Below are 21544 nucleotides of genomic sequence, written 5' to 3'. Positions count from 1 at the left end.
GAAGTTTAATTATCCAAAAATTCAATGTTGAATGATGAAATTAAAAAAAAATCAATTGAAAAAAAAACACAAAAAATAACTAAAGTCAACTCAGGTTAACCTGTTAAGTCTTATTTTCAGGTCATGAAGCCGGAATAATCTAATAAAAAAATATACAAGAAATCATGAAACATAATTCTCAATCAACCCAATATTAAATGATGAGATTGACAAAGAAAAACCCTCTAAACACGTGATCCATGTCATGAAAATAGAATAACTTAATAAAAAATAAATTTAATATTAAATGATATAATTAAATAAATAAACATTGATTAAAAAAATTAAAAAAACAAAAGAAACAAACAAGCATAGCGCTAATCTAAGTAATGATTCGCTATATTCATCTTTTATTTTTTTTAATGTTAATGTTAATATCCGTGTGTGTGTGTGTGTTTCTTCTTCAATACAAGCCATAAAGTACACATCAACACGTCTATTATTATAACAATTAACAAATCTAAATTGTGCTAGCATCCACTTCACGTCGACGAGCCTCTTATCATAACCATTATTTTATACAAAATCATCCCCAATATTCAAAAGTGTTAATAAAAATACAAAAATAATAAATAAAAATAATAAATAAATAATTATCAATTGAGCGGGCCACATCTGAGCTTGCCGTGTCATCCTCTTTAAATTCAGCTCCACATACATAGCGACACAAGCATGGGACACAAATATTAAATTCTTTGTTATCTTACTTTTTAAAAGTATTTTTTATTGAAAAATATATTGAAATAATATATTTTTATTAATATTTTATATTAATATAAAAAAATAATTTTAAAATATTAAAAAAATTAAAGTAATGAAAAATTTAAACAAATTTTAAGATTCTTTAAAAAGACTTTTCAAACACCAAAATAAAGAATCTCTAAGGAAATCGTCACTACAAACGTCACCTTTCTCTTCCACTTATATTATTTAAGGAAGCCGTGCTTGTAGTTAGTCTTAGTAGTAGCTTTTTTCCTCGTAATTTCTGGCCAGAGCAAGCAAAACCATTTGCTGATCACTCCATCTAGTCAAACTCACCCCTCCAGTCTTCCGCCGCCACAGAAGCAATCACCATGGCGGTGCAACCTCACTTCCTTCTGATAACCTATCCCGCACAAGGCCACATAAATCCTACCCTCCAATTCGCCAAGGGTCTGACACGTATTGGTGTTCTCGTCACCCTTGTTACCTCTCTCTCTGCCGGCCGCCGCATGTCCAAAACTTTGTTTCCTGACGGTTTGTCATTTGTTACCTTTTCAGATGGATATGACGACGGGTTAAAAGCTGAAGATGACAGAGATCATTTCATGTCTGAGCTCAAACGTCGAGGCTCACAGACTCTCAATGAGCTTATCGTAGATAGTGCAAAAGAAGGAAAGCCCGTCACTTGTTTGGTTTACACGATGCTTCTACACTGGGCAGCCGAGGTGGCACGCGCACAGCATCTCCCAGCAGCACTTCTTTGGACCCAGCCTGCAACTGTCTTTGACATCTATTACTATTACTTCAATGGTTATGGTGATATCTTCAATAATTGCAAGGACACTTCGTATGCTATTGAATTACCAGGGCTCCCACCGTTTGCTAGCCGTGACCTTCCCTCGTTTGTACTTCCTTCTAATACTTATACTTTCGCACTCCAGTTGTTTCAAGAGCAGCTGGAGCAGCTCAGCCAAGAAACCAACCCAAAAGTGCTTGTCAACTCTTTCGATGCATTGGAATTGGTAGCTATGAATGCCATTGAAAAGCTCAACCTGGTTGGAATCGGGCCATTGATCCCATCTGCTTTCTTGGATGGAAAGGATCCGTTGGATAAATCCTTTGGAGGGGATCTTTTCCAAGGCTCCGAGGATTACACTGAATGGTTGAACTCAAAGACTAAATCATCAGTGGTTTATGTATCTTTTGGGAGCATTTTGGTGTTACCGAAGCGACAAATCAAGGAGATTGCTCGTGGATTGGTAGATAGTGGTCTTCCATTCCTGTGGGTCATAAGGGATGAACAGAACAAGAACGAGGTGAAAGAAGAAGAAGAGGAGGAGGACGACCATCTGAGTGCCTGCAGGGAGGCGATATTGGAAAGGCAAGGGATGATAGTGCCATGGTGCTCTCAGGTGGACGTTTTGTCCCATCCTTCGATAGGATGTTTTGTGACACACTGTGGGTGGAACTCAACGATGGAGAGCTTGGTCTCTGAGGTTCCAGTTGTGGCATTTCCTCACTGGACAGATCAAGGAACAAATGCCAAGCTGATTGCAGACGTGTGGAAGACAGGAGTGAGGGTGGTGGCTAATGAAGAAGGGATAGTCGAAGGCGATGAGATTAAGAGGTGCTTGGATCTGGTTATGGCACCTGGAAAGACGGGAGAAGACATCAGAAAGAACGCCAAGAAATGGAAAGATCTAGCAAGAGATGCTGTCAGGGAAGGAGGTTCCTCGGATAAGAATCTAAAGGCTTTGGTGCAGGAGGTTGGCGAGGGCTGTTTCTAGCTTGATTGGTTCCTTTCTATCAATTCGAAGATCACGTGACTTTGAGATGATGTACCTGTTCTGAAACAGACAAAACACAGTTGTAAGAAAGAGATACGTCTCTTATATCTTAAACAATAAAAATTCACTTGTTTTAATAATCTTTTTTTTTGTTTTTATTTTTTTTATTATTTCTGTATTTATCCATTCTATTTTAAAATATTAATCAAACACAGCCCATTAATTAAAGAACAAAGTACGAGAGACATATAGCAAACGAAGTCTCTCTTTTGAATTAAACAGGTGTAGAAAACAATCATCTATCTATAATATTTGTATTGCATGATATATTTATGCTATCTAACATAGCTTAGGATAATATTATTATATATACAACTAAATGGTGTGGGGAAACCCAAATGCATTGTGCATTCCTTCTTTTTATTTTTTTGTTTTTTTATCAATTTTTTGTTTTTTTGCACTTTACTTTTTTTTCCCTTCTTTTTGTTTGTTTTTTTTTTCAAAATCATCTTTGTCAATTTTAATTTTTTAATATTGAGTTGGTTAAAAATTTAGCTTTGTAATTTTTTTTCTTTAAAATACTGTAGATTGCTATGATGTTTTTCTACATGGTTTTTCTATTTTATTCTTTTATTTTTTAAAATTATATTTGTTGATTTTATTTTTTCAATATTAAGTTGATTAAGAATTTAGTTTTGTAATTTTTTTCTTTAAAACATTGTTGCTTGTTACAATGTTTTTCCACATGTTTTGTTTTGTTTTTTTATGATTTTCTCTAAAATTATCATTTTTAATTTTATTTTTTAATATTGAGCTGATTAAAAATTACAGTTACAGTATGTGAGGGAAGCACTGTAACTTTCCTCGCAAATTACTATGAATTGTTACAGTGTTTTTTCTTATAAAGTTTTTTTTTTGTTTTTTTCTAAAAAATTATATTTATCAATTTTATTTTTTTGATATTAAGCTGGTTAGAAATTACAATTAAGTAATAAGCTAAAGGTTATAGGGAATTCACTGTTCACTTACACCCAATGCATCCTGCATTACAATAGTATTCCATAGTGCATTCCTCTTTTCTTTTCTTTTCTTGTTTTACTTTTTTTTTTATTTTTCATCTTCTTTTTTCTAAATTTCCTCTTTTTTTCTTCTTTTTTTCCATTTATTTTTTTCCCCCAAAATTACTTTCCTTTTTTTCCAACTTCCCCTTTTTTTGTTTATTTTTTATAAAATTATCTTTGTCGATTTTACTTTTTTAATATTGAGCTAGTTAAAAATTTCACTTTGTAATTTTTTTTTTTAAAATACTGTGAATTACTACGGTGTTTTTTCTACGTGGTTTTTCTATTTTATTTTTTTTATTTTTTACAATTATATTTTTTTATTTTATTTTTTTTAATATTGAGCTGATTGAGAATTTAGTTTTGTAATTTTTTTTCCTTTAAAACATTGTTGATTGCTTACAGTGTTTCCCTGCATGGTTTTTTGTTTTTTGATGATTTTCTTCAAAATTAAATTTTTCAATTTTATTTTTTAATATTGAGCTGGTTAAAAATTACAGTTATAATATGTAAAAAAAATATTGTAACTTTCCTTGCAAATTTGTTTTTTTCCACATGGTTTTTTTCCAGTTTTTTTTTGTGTTTTCTTTTTTTGTAATATTTTTTTCCAAAATTATCTCTTTTAATTTTATTTTTTAATATTGAGCTAGTTAGAATTTAACTTTGTAATAAAGCTTAATCATGTGGAGAAATCATTGTAGCTTTCCTCACAAAACACTGTGGATTGCTAGAATGTCTCTCAACATAGTTTTTTTTTTTTCTTATGATTTTTTTAAAATTATCTTTATCAATTTTATTTTTTTAATATTAAGCTGGTTGAGAATTACAATTACAAGTCATTACAAATAAAGCTAAATCATATGGAGAAGTATTGTAGCTTTCATCACAAAATATTGTGAATTGCTACAGTATTTCTAACATGGTTTTTTTTCCTATTTTTTTTGTTATATATTTTTTTAAAATTATATATGTCGATTTTATTTTTTTAATATTGAGTTTATCAAGAATTTAGTTTTGTATTGTTTTTTCTTTAAAACACTGTGAATTGTTGCAGTGTTTTCCCATATGATTTTTTCCAAAATTATCTTTATCAATTTTTTTTTTAGAATATTGAGTTGGTTAAGAATTATAATTACAATAAAGCTAAATCATATGGGGAAAGTGTTGTAACTTTTTTCACAAAACACTGTGAATTGCTACAATATTTCTCTAAATGGTTTTTTTTATTATTTTTTTTAAATTATCTTTGTTGATTTTATTGGAGAAAGCATTGTATTTTTCCTCACAAAACATTATCAATTGCTACAACGTTTTTTTCTCATGGGTTTTTTTCCTTCCAAAATTATTTTTGTTGGTTTTTTTTTATATATATATTAAGTTTGTAAAGAATTTAGCTTTGTAATTTTTTTTTTATTAACGGAAAAGCTAAAAAATATGGCGAAAACAATCATTTTGTTCAGTTTCTAAGTGTTTGAGCACCAATACAACTTTTTTTCTCATTATGAAATATTGGTTCCATCATACATTTAATTTTTATTATTTATCTAGTACTGGTTCACAATTATAACACTATCAAGTATATTTGTTTTATAAGTTCGCAGTAGCACGCGAGCATGTCATCTTATATATATTATAAGTCGTTACTAGTTAAGATTTTTAAAACACGATTAACACGGCCATAATTATATAATTTATATTTTTTTATTTAATAATTCATAAATTGAGTATTTATTTTTATTTTATTTAAAAATATCTCAACTTTAAAGTTTAGTTTTTATTAGAAGGCTTCCTATTAAATTTCTTTTACATAATAAAAAAGATTTGTTTATTTTCTAGAGAAAGAGGAAGGTACATACTATAATTTAATGGTGCTATAACATAAAAAAATCAAACCTAAAATTGATTATACCATGGCACTTATAGTTTATGTTGTAGGTCAACCTCTAAAAACGAATCCATAAAATTTAGCAACATAAATCAACCAGTAACTAAATTTAACATGCAAGTTAAAAAAAATTGAATAATTTGTAAAAATATTAAAAATTAATTTAAATACAATTATGAACTCAAACTTAACCCAACTATATTCATAAACTCAGTTAAAACAAACAAAGAATAAGCTCCTTCTCTGCATTCTAAAACAACTTGTTTTCTTTCTTCCCACTACTGGGAAAAAGAAAAAAAAAAAAAACCTTTCACTCTACAACAACATTTGTAAATGCTGTAGATCAAAAGAATCATCCAATACAAAATCCAACTTCCGAGCCAATCTATTTTTGTTTGATGTAAGTTGGCAGATCTGGAAGCGAATAAACCAAAGCTACAACAGGACGCACAAGCAACATAACGTGTGAGATCATGAGCCCTAATACAATCCATGAATGAAAAAATAAGAGCTTCTAATAACTAAGAGCTCATTATCCCATCAATAACTCGGAGCCACTAATTCTCAACCTAGAGAAGTCTCAGATGTGCAGTATCATTCAGGCGTTTAATCTGCCAACCTGTTTTCCAAGAGTGCTGCAACACAGTCACTGAAGAATCTTCTATGCAGATCTTGTGCATCATTGCTGAGCTGCACCCCAGGAGGCCTGTGAGCAGACACTTGATAGGAATTGAATGCGTGAAAATGCCGACGCATGAAGAGACTGGGGAGGATGAGTTCCTGTTATTCAAATCCGGGGGCACATGTTGGTGGCCGGCTTCCCTGAGAGAGACCTCATCCTCACCCTCGTGATTGCCTGTAGAAGTCACATGTTGTAGCCTACTCTTACCAGACTTTTTCCTCGTGAGGCCAGGTCGGTGCCTGTGAAGCATATCCCAATGAGGCCCATCTCTGTCATGAGAGAACCCTTGGCTCTCAGTTTGATGGTGCATCAATAAATCTGATCTCAACTTTTCAGGCAGTCCCAGGACTGTTCCATTTAGGAACTGAACAATCCTAAATTCGACTTGCCTAAGTGATTCTCCGGATGGTGCACAGAAGTCAGGCTGAAAATTTTCGAGCAGGCTCTGAACTTCAGGTGTATATATTTCTGAACGGGAGCAACCCTCCCAAAGCCCCATACTCATCTCCATTAGTGCATCTGCCAGTCGTATTTGTTCCTCGGCGAAATTCATTTCCTGCAAGATTTTTATATGTGGACAATTCACTCAACTGTATAACACAAGCTGTAGAGGAAAATATTCCTAGTGATATCAAAGCTGCTTTGAGATTAGATGTAGAAGGCCCGTCTTAAACAGAGTTCCTCTTGAATGAAACAACTCAATATAATATCATTCTCCATTTGAAATCAACCTGTTTTCTTTCTTCCCACTGTAGATAAGAAAAAAAAATCTTCCTAGCCAATCTATTGGTCACAACTCACAAACCGATGATGAGGGGATACATTATCATTGACAAGCATACAAATACATTCTATAACTACAATCTATCACTTTCATATTTCAAAATCAGATATAAAAGGATTGGCAGTTTGAGAAACGTGAGTGAAGATGCAAAGGAAAAAATTCTAGTATTTTCACAGCTGATGCACCTAGAAACAAAAACGAGATACATTATGAAAATCATAAGTGAACAAACACAATCAAAATTTCTAACTTTTTTCTTACTCTATTTTTCTGGGTTTTTTTTTTTTTTTGGTGAACAAAATCTCATCATTTCTGTCTGAATTTGATGCAGGAGCATTCCTAATAATAGAAAAAAAAATATTATGAAAAACAAAGGAGGGATAAATGGCGCTGAATAAGATTCAGGACAGCTGAAAATTATCATAACAGGCTATGAATTAAAGGCTACGTGTATCTGGTTTCCAATGCTTCAAACAGTGTGAATCAGAACTTCCTAGAGGGAGTGATCACGTTTAACTCCCTGGTGTGCAGGCACTTGGGAAATCCGAAATCTCTCCCAAACATTAATTTTAACTTGCATAATTCTATCTTTCATCCCAACAACCAGCGCATGAAACTTTAACAATTAAGCAGAATATCACATCAATTCTTTTGCCTGGTCTGAGTGGTCAGAGTTTGCTTCAATAAAATCAACATCTAGGACTAGAAACACATGATGATAGCCTTGGTAGAAAATCTGCCACCTTGAAGATTATATCACCTTCTAGTCACTAGCTAGTTTAAATTTCATGTCTAGATGAGATGTGTATGTTCTGTTAATTTCATAGCTTAGAGGTTTTGTTCCAAGTATAAATATCTTGCTTGTTTACATCATTGTTGAGAGAGTTGAAGTTGAATAAAATCAAATTGAGCTTGTTCAGCTTGGATGTTGGTTTTGCATCTCTTTGCTGGATTCCATTAAGTTGTGAGCTATCTTGAACTCTAAATTCTAAGGTGTGGGATTTCTCTGTCCTTCGACTTTGCGAGTATAACCCTATTTATTCTCTAGAGTGGTGATTTTCTTCATCACTAACAGAGTGGAATATCCATCCTACAAACTAACCAGAATCTTCTTGAAATCCTCCCCTACCCCCACCAAAAACAGCATCGGTGTTTAATTCATTCTAAGTGGTGTTTGAATTCCATCCTCAGCACCTCCATTCCATCCATCTCCATCATCTAAACTAACCAGAATGTCATTAGAACATAGCCTCCGTATTTTTCCGGTATCAAAATCATTACTAGTTTAATCACTGATCAAAGCCATAAATCTCAACCATTAAGTGCCTCTCTTTCTCTCTTCAGAAAACCTTCCTCAATCAATGACGGATTCCTCTAGGAATCAGCTCCAGTCCGGATCCCTCACACGAAATAAATGAAAAACTAAACCTTTATTTCTCCTAAAATTACACATTTCACTATAATATTCCTAAGAAATATTCCGCTAAATTTTGAAAGGAATTTGATTGACAAATGATCACATGCAAGAACAAGCAATCAATCATGCTTTCAACGACTATTAATTACATTTGATGCAATCCCTTTTTACCATTAAAATCTTAATACAATGTTACCAATACCATTTACCCTTTGTTTGTCAGTAAGTATAATGTACAAACGTTGACACCCATTACCATACTTCTAGCTCTGATAATATTTACCTGGCAGACGGAGACAGCCATTGATCTAGCACGATTCAAGGGCGATGAATAAACGGAATGGAAGCTGACCCTTTGAGAGTTGAAGAAGACAGCAAGAGCCCTGGCTTGTCGCTGCCCTTTGGGAGTCAATTCAGCCACGTGGCACCTTCCACCTACTAAATCAGGCCTCAGATCGAGCTCGCACTCTCCATGACTGATCAAAAACACCTCTAAAACACCAACCTCGTCATCGGAGGAGAAAGGAGGCGGGGGCGGGGGAGGGAGCGGCGCGAGGACGTTGTAAGGGTCCCACACCTTGATAGAAGGACCGAGCTTTGGGGTGCCTAGAGATGAGAGTTGAGGGGAGAGAGGCGATGCTGATGCGTAACAGGGCAGCATCTCTGGCTCTTGTTGTAGAACCTTGTTGTGTAAATTATTGTTGTTTTCGATGATTCCTCTATCGTTAGGCTGTTCCAGCTCTTCTTCTTCGTCCTCCTCGTCTTTCTCTTCTTCTTCTTCGCTTGCTTCTTCTTCCTCGTCGTCATCTTGTGCTGCTTGTGCGGACTGGGTGGAACCCATGATTATATGTGATTCAATTCAATGGATTCAAGGGTGATTTCGATTTGGATTTCGGAAATGCATTATTACAAAAACAGGTGAGTGAGTGAGAGACAGAGATCGATGATATGATGATATGATGATATGGTGATGTTTAAGTGCTGTTTTATGTAAGAAGCAATGAAAGCGATGCAAGAAGATTTTCAAGTAAAATTATTTATTTTTATTCTATTTAGTTTTATTTTTTATTTAATTTAATAAATTAAATATTATATTTGATAATTTTATTTTTTATTTAATTTAAAACTCCTATAATAACTCTATAATTATTTATTAGTATTTTTTTTTTTTACCTGCAAGACATAGCTAAGACTAATATTAATATGATTGTTTAACATATATTTTAGTATATGACTTGGAGAGAAAATATTCAATGAAAAAAAATTAAAATTAAAGTTTTTATATAGTGTTCATATTTAACAGTATTATGTATTACTTGTTCTCACTGTCTTTTCAAGTTGTTCCCATTTGCATTAATTGATATTAAAGTTAAATAATTAATTCTTTGTATTTAAATAACCATGATTGAAAAAAAAAAAAAAGATGGCATAAAAAGATGTGCCTTGTATAAAAGAATGAGGATATTCATTTTAGAAAAGAGATGATAAGAAACTAGTAATATAAGACATGCAAAGGCATGTAGTAGAATTAATTTGCCAATGGACGTGAAAACTTTAGGAGATTATACAAACAATAATCATAAATTCATGACTACCTTTGAAAATTCATTTTATATGAGATGATAAAATAGATAGTTTATTGATTGAGATAAATACCATGAAGATTTTAGCGACTCTATTTATAATGAGATAAACATAGGTCGGTATTATATGCTAATTTATGTTAATAATGATAGCATAATATCTCATTGATAAATTAGAGATTAAATGCGGATATAATATAGAAAATGCTTAACAAGAAAAAAAATATTAATTTATATTATATTGATATTTTTAATTATAAGTTTATTACTATAACAAAAATAGATTTGCTTAAGAATTATAAGGATATGATACATATTGATAAACAAGTTTTAAGTTTATAGCTTACCCTGGAAATCAATTGAATAAAAATAACCTACCAATTATTGTTTTTTTTTTTTCATGCAAATTTTAACATAAATGGATTGAAGTGAACATCTAAAATTTTTATACATTTAAAGCAGAGTAAGAAAAGAGACCAAAGAGTCTCAATTTCCATGAGATCGAGGCAATAATAATTTAAACTTGGAAATGATTTATTTCCAGCCTGGGAGACTAATACAGGAGGATTTTTATAAAAAATATATTTATTTCCTTAGTTATTTTTATCCTTACATGGTCTAGGAAAATATTTTCATATATGATATTTTTAGTTTTTTTCCTACTTAGTTTGGGAGATTAGATACTGTGATTGGTAATTTTATTTTTTCATATCTAGTTTAGGAATCTCTAGAATAACACTATAACTATTTATTAGGATTTTTTCTTTTTAAGATAGACTCATGACTAGTATAAACATGGTTGTTTAACTTGTATTTTAGTAAATTTCTTTTAAAGAAAAAATTTTCAATAATAAAATATTGAGTTCAAATTTTCATGTCTTTGCATTATTCATTAGAATTATGTGTTACTTGAAATTGTAATTTTTCTTACATGGTTTCTATCTACATTATAAAAAAAAGGGTATTGAAATATAACTAAAAAGGATCAGTGTTTTACTGTGGACTGCACTGTGCAGTCCGTGCAGTCCACAGTAAAACAGTGATCCCTGCTGTTTTTCGGTTTGTTTTGTTTTTTTTTTTTTTTAAGTTTTTTTTTCATTATTTTTTTTTAACAGAGCTGTCTTTTTTTTTCGTTTTTTTTTTTTTTACTTTTTTTCTTTTTTTTTAAGTTTTTTTTTCTTCATTTCTTCTTTGTTTTTTTTAATGGATATTTTTTTAAAAAAAAATTTTGTTAATGTTAAATTTTGTTGTATCTCAAACTTTTATAACACGTATTCCAGGTTAACCTGGATTTTTTTTTTTTATGGTTTTTCTTTTTAATTAATTTTTTTTTTAATTAATTATGGGTTAACCTGGTTTTATAGGTTAACAAAATTAATTATGGGTTAACCCGTCAATTTTTTTTTCTATGCAGTTATCAAATTTTCATGACGCGAATCCCAGGTTTGACGGGTTAACTTGGTTTGAGGGTTAACCCAATTAATTTAGATTTTTTTTTCTTTTTGCTTTTCTTTTTCTTCATTTTTTATTTTTTTTATGGATATTTTTTTTAAAAAAAATTTTGTTAATGTTAAATTTTTGTCTATCTCAAACTTTTATAACACGCATTCCAGGTTTGACGGGTTAACTCAATTTTTTTTTCTGGTTTTTCTTTTTAATTAATTTTTTTATTTCTATAGTAAAACATTTATTTCTTAGGCGTTTTTTTTTTTTTTGAAGTTGTCTTAGTTTTTTTAGCTCTTTTTTTTTATGTTTTTTTGGGATTTTTTTTTTTTGCTTCTTCTTGTGTTTGTTTTTTTTTTTAACAAAATTTTTTTGTTTAATTTAGTTTATTAATGTTTAATTTTTTTATTTAGTTGTCAGATTTTTATCACACGTTTACCGGATTTAACGGGTTAACTTGGTTTGACAAGTTAAAATAGAATTTATTTTTTTTGCTTTTTATTCTTTTTAATTAATTTTTTTCGTTTAGTTTAGTTTGTTAATGTTAAATTTCTTTCTATTTAGTTATTAGACTTTAATGACATATATCCCAAGTTTCACGGGTTAACCTGGTTTCACGGGTGAACCCAGTTAATTCCGGGTTGACCCGTCAATTTTTATTATTTTCATAAATGTTTTTGTTTAATTTAGTTTGTTAATGTTAAATTTTTTTTATTTAGTTATCAGACTTTCATAACACAGATCCTGGGTTTAACAGGTTAGCATGGTTTGACGAGTTAACCCAGATTTTTTTTTTTTAATTAATTAATTTTTGTTTAGTTTAGTTTGTTAATGTTCACTTTTTTTTTTTATTTAGTTACTAGACATTCATGACACGGATCTCGGGTTAACTTGGTTTGACAAGTTATCCTGAAAATTTTTTTTCTTTTTTTTTCTATTTTAATTATTTTTTTCATTTAATTTGGTTTGTTAATGTTAAATTTCTTTATATTTAGTTTTTTTTTCTTCTTAGAGGTTTTTTTTTTTCTTTTTAATTAATTTAGTTTATTAATATTAAATTTTTTTCAAAGTAGTTTTCGGCTGATGCCTTTAGTTTTTTTTTTTGTTGTTGTTGTTTTTATGCCTTTAACTGTGGACTGCACAGTGCAGTTCACAGTGAAAAGGCTGATGCCTTTTGTTTTTTTTAATTAATTTTTTTTATTTAATTTAAATTGTTAATGTTAAATTTTTTTCTATTTAGTTATTAAACTTTCATTACACGGATTCCGGATTTGACATGTGAACCTGATTTGACGAGTTAGCCCAGTTAATTCTGGGTTAACCTATTAATTTGTTTTTTTTGTTTAATTGTCAAACTTTCATGATTCGAATTCAAGGTATGACGGGTTAACCTGGTTTGAAGGGTTAATCCAATTAATTCATATTTTTTTTCTTTTTTCTCATTAGTTTTTTTCTTCCTGTTAGTTTTTTTTTTTAACTAATCTATTTAATTATCACACTTTTATGACACGACCTTGCAGCCAGACCCACGTCCAATGCTATTGGATCTGGTATTGTAGTCTAGACACTTTTATGCTAAGGGTTAACCCAAGTTTAATGTTATTATTAATATTATAAACATGACTCTTGGATCAAGTGATGTAACCAAAACTAAGACTCTTAGGTATAACTTTACAAAAAAAACCTAACACTTTTAGATCCTGGCTATTTTTAAAATGCCAAAAATAATTGACCTGCGGCATTGCGCGGGGCAGGTAACTAGTTATACCTAATTCAAGAACTAACTCGTAAAAAAACACATGCCATTGGATTATTAGATCAATCCACGAGTTACAACTCAATCCAAGTCAGATATTTTTATTAACCTGTGTCGTTTAATTCTTTTAAAAAATTATTGGAATTAATGTGGTCAAGTTTGGATGGTATGACTGGGTTAACCAAATTTCACCAAATCAATGTTTTATTTTTTTTGTTGAATCAACTTAAAAATTGATTCAAATCAAATTATGAATAACAAATTTCTTAGATCAAGCTAATTTAGGTTTAAAACTACCACAGTAGATCTCTTAAGTATATATAATATGAAATGTTTTTTTCTTCTCTCTTTTTTTTAATTGGATTTTCAGGAAACATAAGATAAGCATCTTTATCTCATGACTGGCATGGGCCTCTAAATGATTTCTTCTCATGATCCATCCATCCAAATGAAAACTTCATGCCCGAGTCCTTTGTTAGTTTGGGTTGTACGGTGTAGTTTCGGACCCGAACGACACCACATTTAAGGACAATGGTTAGTTATAAATCAGTCCTTGTAGTTTTTTAGAGCTAATTAATCAGTTCCCATAGTAGTGTTAGAAATAATTGAAGAGTTCCTTGACTTATGTTGACCACTTAAGTTTGTAGTTTTTTTTTTCTTCAAAAATACCTCTTTATTTGGTAGTAGAATTTTTCAATTTAACCTAATTCTCTTTTTTTCAAGAAAGAAAAAAGAAAACAAGTTAAAAATAAAAATAATAAATAACTAAATTATAATAAATTTAAAATTACACAAATTAAATAAATAATTTTAAAAACTATAAATATTAATTAATTGTTTTTGTTAAGCTAAAAGGTCAAAATTATAATTTATTATTTAAAATATTATAAAAAAATATGATCTATTCAATCGAGTTTTATCTAGTTAATTTTAATTAAAAAATATATAAATTAAATTTTAAGTATTAAATTTCTTGAGTCAACTCAAACAAAACGAAGCCAAGTTGACACCACTATAATATTATTCAAATCAAATTAATTCACAATCAAACCACCAACAAAAAGTCATCTAAAATTTGGGGATCTTTTTAATCCTTCAGCACCGCTATTTGGAAAGCTGCCTCTATGTTCATAAAAAGTAGTATTAAATAAACATAGATTAATGATTAAAGCAATTAATTATCAACAATATACTTATAATTACCATCAGCGCGCGTGGAGCTACCTTAATGATCTAAGAATATTAATAATTAATACATCTACATGGAATTTTATAAGCTTAGGATCATCGAGTTGTCTCCACAATCTTAATAAGATGACAACCTAGTTATTTCTCTAATGACCCAATTATTTGTAATTATGGCTTATTTTAATAATAATATTATCCTTTCCCCCCTCTTTCCATGGCTTTGTCTTGAATTTTTTAGGTTAGGTGAACTTCCATTGATAATGACAGTTGATGCACATCAAGACCCACCACCACCAAAATTTGTGATCCTGGTTTTCTTCTTAATTTTCCGATTGCTCTACTGTTTTGCGGTTACAGATTTTTTTTATTTCTTTTTTTAATTTGTGATTGGGGGATTGATTATTATTTTTACACCCAACCCAGGTTAAAACACGAGTCAGCCAAATTCAAAACTTCCTGTTAAATTAAGCCGGGTTTATGAACATGTAGTTGCGATTGCTTTTCAAAATGTTTTTTACTCGTAAAAACATAAAAATAATATAAATTTTTATTTTAAAAAAAATTATTTTTAATATTAGTGCATCAAAATGATTTTAAAAACATACAAATATTAATCTAAAACAAAAAAAATAAATAAAAAAACATATTTTTAAAATATAAAAATAAATAGAATTTAAATATGCATATCCAACAACACCAGCAATCATGGAGTGCAAGTCATGGCAAGGAAGCATCGAACGATAGGATTAGAGGTGAGAAAAAAACTGAAAAACTGATTAAATCAAAAAAATTAGAAAAAAAATAATTAAAAAAACTAAACCATGAAAAAAACATATTAAAATTTTGAAAAAATCAACCGGTTCGGTTTTAGTTTTATAAATCTGAAGCCGAAAAAACCAAACCGAACAAAAAAAAAATGAAAAAAAACCGAGCCAAGACTAAGCTAAACCAAAAAAACCAAGCCAAACCGGTTTGAACTAGGTTTTTTTTCTAAAAAATCAAACTGAACCGAAACCAGTCGGTTTAAACTGATTTTGATTTTGTTTTTTTTTTTTTTTTTAATTTTGATTGAATTATTTTTTTAAAAAAAATTAAATCAAATAAAAAATAATCACCTCTATACGTGATGCAGGAAGTATTAGTAAATATAATAACGAAAGGGCTATATTTCCATTATTTAAAGCTTGTATTTTTGCTTTTGGCCATCTTTGAATTACATATATTCTTTGTACTCTAAACCCAACAAATTCCATTAATATTCTAGACGAAATATTTCCTTATATATATATAAATAAAATACTATAAAATAAAATAGAGACGGAATTGACAGAAATGCTTATTTAATTACTTGTACTTTTCGTTCAAATTTGAATCATAAAAGAGGTAGTAAGAATATAATTTCCATGGATATATTAATTTAATTAAAAGGTAGATGACTTTATTTAGGATCCAATCACTGAAGAATTTAGTTTTGTATTAAAAAATATATTGTTGAGAAGCACCCTTGTATAGTTGAATAAATAAAATAAATTTAGAAAAGAGCTCCTAGGGCATAAGCTATAGGGTAGTCTTTTTAAAAGTCCACTTTCAAATAAAATCTGATCCAAGGGATAATAAATAAATATGAACGAAGTGCATGGTCGGTCCAGCAATCAAGATTTCGTGAGAATCCGAATCATGAAGATGACACTTCTCCCTTTCACATTATTTATTATTATTATTATTTTTTCTTTTGATTAATGTGGATATCCAAGTTAATTTACACGCAACTCGACTAATCCTACAAGTTTTAAAATTAACAATCATATAAATCTTAAATAATCATTATATTAGCAACCATAAACATATTACTACTACTACTACTACTACTATTAATATTATTGTTTACTTCATTTCCATAGTGTTACAATTGGCTTGAAGTTTCTTTTTAAAATAATTTTTTTTAAAATTAATATAGTTAAGTTTCACCTCTATTTAGCTAGGTTAATGAGTTCGTTTATGTTAATTTCTAAATTAATTTAAAATAAAACTTGATTTAAGTTAAGTTTTATATCAAGATTACCAGATTTATTTCCAGGCTTAATTTAATAAAAACATGTTAATTTTTAGGATAAACAAAACTCAATCCCCAGCCTATATAATAAATCACAAATCAATGCTCAACTTCCAACATTATGTAGAACTTGGCTCAAAATTCATTAGGAGAACTCATTAATTCATCCCTTAGTTTAACACTAGGATTCCATTATTTAATTATGCCAGCTGAAATTTTAGATTCAGCTCACTTCATTCTCTTGCAAAATTTAAATTCCTAACAACACAATTAAATGAGATATAGAAGATAGCAATTTCAACATTTCCAACACCATTCTAATGCCATTGTTATAAAATTTGGATCAATTTAACAAGTTAACTTAAAATCCGATTGACTCGAAATCTCAACCAGTTTATACTAAACAAAAATTTAAAAAATAAATTCATCTGGATGACTTGGTAAAAAACTTGTTATTTTTTTTCTAGAATAATATGATTTTAACTCTTTTTTGTTTTAATTTTAAAAAATAATCTAGGTCAAGCTTACAGTACAAAAGTTATTGCGCGTTAGCGTATTTATATTCTAACATGCGATTACAACCTTATCCAAGCGCGATCTTGAATCAAGTTTAATAACATTAAAAAAAACCTTCGTCACTAAAACAAGTGATGTTTTGATATTGAAGTCCTTCCTCAATCATTTTTTAGAGATTTTTTTTCATAAATTATAAAATGTCAATATTGTACACAAAGTTTTTTTTTTTTTTTTTGAATAAATCCGCGATGAATTTGTATTTATCCCTTGTTTTCTTTTCGGGAAATGATGCAACTAACACGAAATTAACACAAAGAAGCCATAGCTTCCTTCCATTGGAGAATCATTAAATAAGACAGGTCATAGTGCCATAAGCCATGTTCATACTCTCTCTCTCTAATCTCTCTCTCTCTCTGCATGGAAATGTGTCTGATATAACCGCAGCAACGTTTAATTTGCCTCCTCTCCCACTAAAACACCAAGCCTTTCGATAGATCCATCAAAGCCTCCTTCTCTACGTCCAAGGTCTTTGCTGCAGACATGCCCAGATCCTATTTAGCCAGGTATTTATATAATTTCCTGTTTTATCCAATACTTCTGCTTCTTCTTCAGCGCTAGCATGCCCTCGTTTTCTAATTATCTTCTGCTGAAAACTATAGAGGGCTCAAGTTTATTGCCGGTGATGTGTTGAGGAAGCAAGGAAGAAATTATTATTCAACTGGTGGTTGCAGAAGGTAAGTTCATCATCTTCCAAGCTAGCTTATTTACAGATCACTTATGACTCTAAATTGGAGTTGCAAGTGATGTTTTCTTGATTCATACCATTTGTGTGTGTGTATATATACATGGTTGATGTTAAAAACAAATTTAAAGCTTAATTTTCTGGATGAGTTTCTAAGAATTCTTGGTTGAATCATCCCAGGATTCATGCCTGCAGATCATCACCTTGGTTAATTAGTTAATTAGCTAGGCTCACGAGTGATGCTATTTTTTTAAAAAATTCTTTTTGAATTTCTCGTGGGAAGATTTCCGTCATTGAATATATTCTGCTGAATGTGATTTGATTTTTTTTATTTAAAAAAACGTATTTATTGGATGCGTATGAATCTTATAATAAAAAAGAATTTCTTGAAATGATTTCGAAAAACTCTTGTAGTAAAATTGATTAATTCCTTGCTCTGATTCCTCAGTTAACGTGTGTGGATGATGATATAAAACCCTAAACCTCCGTTTACTCTTCAATTAATGTTTATTAACCTAGTTCATATGAAAAAGTTAATTGTTGCAATTTTCAGTCCTGTCTTATCAATTGTTTTTTTTTTATCAACACTAGTAGTTTAGTTTTTGAGAACGTGAAAAATATTTTAAAAATTATGAATAAGTTATTTATAAATATATTTGATAATGTGTTTGTAGTTGCTTTTAAAATAATTTTTTATATTAAAATATATGTTAATAATTTTTTTATTTTTTATAAATTATTTTTTACATTAACATATCAAAATAATTTAAAAACACTAAAAATATATTAATCTGAAGTTAATAAAATAATAAAAAAAAATTCAAACTATTTTAGAAACAATTTTAAACACACAAAAACAAACTTTCATCCATTTTAATGTGTGCTACAATTTCACTCAGTTTAATCACTCTTGTGAGTGTCATCAATAGCAGACTCTCTGCATCATTAACAAATTGCGTGATATCCATGGTAATTATACCCTTTCCGAGTATGAACTAACTCAAAGCTCGGGTCAAAGATTACTTGAATTAATTTTGTTTTTGTTAATTTGTTATGAACAAAAAAAAGTTTGAAAACTGAAATGAAATTGTTTTTTTGATAAATTAAAAAAAATATTATTGAAATCCACATAGTCAAATCAGCTAGATTAATAAAAATTTGACCAAATCAGTTTTTTAAACGAGTTACTAAGCAAATATGAATTGAATAAGACTTTTAATTGACAAATTATTAAATTAATCCATAAAACTAAACCAAATTTAATAATTATAATCGTATTAATTTATGATTTATTTGGAAATGTAATTGTGGTTGGTTTTTAAATTGTTTTTTTATATTGAAATATATTAAAATAATATTTTTTATTTTTAAAATCAGTACATAAAAAATATTTAAAACATATAAACAAAAATATTAATTTTTCACAAAAAAGAAATGAATTTGTTGAAACACCGGGCTACCAGCATATCCAAATGAAGCCTAAGGTGTGTTTGTTTTAGCTTTTGTGGTTGAGGTTGTAGTTGGGTACAACCCAATTATACACAAAACTCAACCACAAAAACTATTTTTTCTTGTTTTTTATAGTTTTTTTAGTAGGTTCCACACCCAAACTCAACTTCAACCTCTAAAACAAACACACACTTCTACAACTGTGGATCTCGAGACATTTGTGGATCTTGAGAAAGTATGAAGGGAGGAAAATACTTTTGAAACAGCTGTATAAGGATATCTCAAAGGCCTTTAAAATTACTTTTGGAAATGTCAATAAAGGCATCCTAATAATTCAAGTGGAAGGGTTCCTGGGGATTCTCCATCTTATAGGCACAAAGTTACCATCCCTTTCCGTACCGGTAAGCTCAGCTGATTAAGAACACGTTTATTCTTATATTTAAAAAGTATTTTAAAAAAAATTAAAAAGTTTTTATCTTCTTTAAATTAATTTTTTAAAGTATTTTTAAATTATTTTGATATATTAATATTATAAAAAAAATCTTAATAAATAAAAAAAAATTATTTTTAAATAAAAAAAACTTTAAAAATAAGCACTAACACCGCTATCTTTCGCAGTCACCTTCAAGTTATAAAAACAAAACAGAGTTGACTAACAGCCTCCACCACGCGGGCAAGCTTTTGCAACGTGATGTTTGCACAGAAAATTGCCATAAATGTTGCATCATTCCATGTTCTCATTCCGCTGATCTAGCTAGGCCACCGCTTTTACAACTCTTATGGCCACAATGTCCGCCTATTCTTGTTCACAAATGCTTTCAAGACTAGTAATAAGGTGTTGGTTTTACTATTAAAACATTGATATATATATATCTATAAAAATAAAAATACACTAATTAAAAAGAACAGCTACAAGTTCCGAATATAACTAGTCTCATCCTTTAAAAAGATATAAGAATACCCAGTTAAGAAAAAAAAATCATTTTAAAAGTACCGGTGCGAAAATTAGATGCAACCTTGTTTGATGGACAATTTTTTGCGCAAATATTGGTGTGTGTGTGTATATATATATGTATGCATAAAAAAGATATTTATTTATTCATTAGACAAATCAATCCAACTTTGCAAGTTAACTCGAGAACTTGTTATCCAAAACTTAATATGGGTTGGGTTTGTTATTGAATTGGATTGACAATTAATCTGGGTAAACCTAAATGATTCAATGAGGTTTGGATTAATACAACCAAACCGGATTCAAATTTAGTTCTAACCCAGATAATTACTCATTTTATTTTTATTTTTTTTTGTTTAAAATAATATAGTTTTAGTTAATTTTTTTAAAACTATATCATTTTCAGATTTAATTAGATTGATTCACCTACTTTGTAAATTGAAAAGACGGATCTCAATATCAAAGCAATATTCAGTACAAAACACAAAATTTGTATTAGCATATTGTTTATTGAGCTTTGCGCGCCTACACATTTTATCTCCGAGCAGGCTAGAAGGCAAGGTGGCTTTAATAACAGGAGGTGCGAGTGGCATTGGCAAGACCGCAGCCCACGAATTCATCAAGCATGGAGCACAGGTCATAATCGCTGACATGGATTCACAAATTGGTCCACAAGCTGCCAAAGAGCTGGGTCCTGCAGCCCACTTTGTCCAGTGCGACGTCACAGCGGAGGCTCAGCTGGAAAAGGCGGTGATGATTGCCATGACAGAGTATGGGAAACTTGACATCATGTACAACAACGCAGGGGTAGCAGGGCCATCTTTTCCACCGAGCATCGCAGAACTTGATCTGAATGAATTTGACAAGGTCATGCAAGTCAACGTCAGAGGCACGGTGGCGGGGATAAAGCACGCCGCCCGAGCGATGATACCTGCAGGCTCGGGGTGTATTCTCTGCACATCGAGCATCAGTGGACTCATTGGCGGGGCTGGCTCGCACTCCTACTCAGTGTCAAAATCTACAGTCCCTGGGATTGTCAAGTCTGTGGCCAGCGAGCTCTGCAGGAATGGGATTAGGATCAACTGCATTTCACCGGGTCCGATTCCGACCCCACTCTCCTTGGCTCAGATAGGCCTGATTTATCCACGCGCCACCCAAGAACAGTTGGTTGAGATCGTGAATGGGCTAGGGCAGCTGAAGGGGGCTAGGTGTGAAGAAGCAGATGTGGCCGGAGCTGCTCTGTATTTGGCATCAGATGAAGCGAAGTACGTAACTGGGCATAACCTTGTTGTGGATGGAGGGTTCACCTGCTTTAAAAACCTTCCATTCCCTTCTCCTCGTGAGATTCTGTAACTGATATCTTCCATTTTCACACCTTTTGGCTTGATCATCAATCACTTTGAGCTCTTCTTCTTCTTTCTTGCGAACCAGGTCTCAACTGTTAGGTCACATTAAACTTAAGTTATAGGTATAAAACCACGCATGCAAAACCAAATTATAAAGAG

The 21544-nt window shown here is 30.5% G+C and overlaps 3 protein-coding genes across 3 annotated transcripts; 2 read left to right on the top strand and 1 right to left on the bottom strand.

The window, feature by feature from the left end:
* Window positions 1-986: 986 nt before the first annotated feature.
* LOC118043726 (phloretin 4'-O-glucosyltransferase) lies at window positions 987-2668 on the top strand. Its single transcript, XM_035051786.2, has one exon. The coding sequence runs from the start codon at window positions 1113-1115 to the stop codon at window positions 2526-2528; it is 1416 nt and encodes a 471-aa protein (XP_034907677.1). The 5' UTR covers window positions 987-1112; the 3' UTR covers window positions 2529-2668.
* A 2979-nt stretch (window positions 2669-5647) lies between these two features.
* Window positions 5648-9328, bottom strand: LOC118043715 (uncharacterized). The gene is made up of 2 exons (XM_035051778.2): window positions 8641-9328; window positions 5648-6712 (listed from the first exon to the last, which is right to left on the bottom strand). Exons 1-2 carry the CDS (start codon window positions 9196-9198, stop codon window positions 6044-6046), a joined length of 1227 nt encoding a protein of 408 aa, XP_034907669.1. The 5' UTR covers window positions 9199-9328; the 3' UTR covers window positions 5648-6043.
* A 7950-nt stretch (window positions 9329-17278) lies between these two features.
* LOC118043710 (zerumbone synthase) lies at window positions 17279-21462 on the top strand. Its single transcript, XM_035051764.2, has 3 exons — window positions 17279-17459; window positions 17556-17630; window positions 20588-21462. Exons 1-3 carry the CDS (start codon window positions 17437-17439, stop codon window positions 21390-21392), a joined length of 903 nt encoding a protein of 300 aa, XP_034907655.1. The 5' UTR covers window positions 17279-17436; the 3' UTR covers window positions 21393-21462.
* The last annotated feature ends 82 nt before the right edge of the window (window positions 21463-21544 follow it).

This window comes from Populus alba, chromosome 2 (assembly GCF_005239225.2).
Source record: "Populus alba chromosome 2, ASM523922v2, whole genome shotgun sequence".
NCBI lineage: Eukaryota > Viridiplantae > Streptophyta > Magnoliopsida > Malpighiales > Salicaceae > Populus > Populus alba.
The sequence above is the reverse complement of the archived record's forward strand: the minus strand, read 5'-3'. Positions and strand labels throughout refer to the sequence as shown.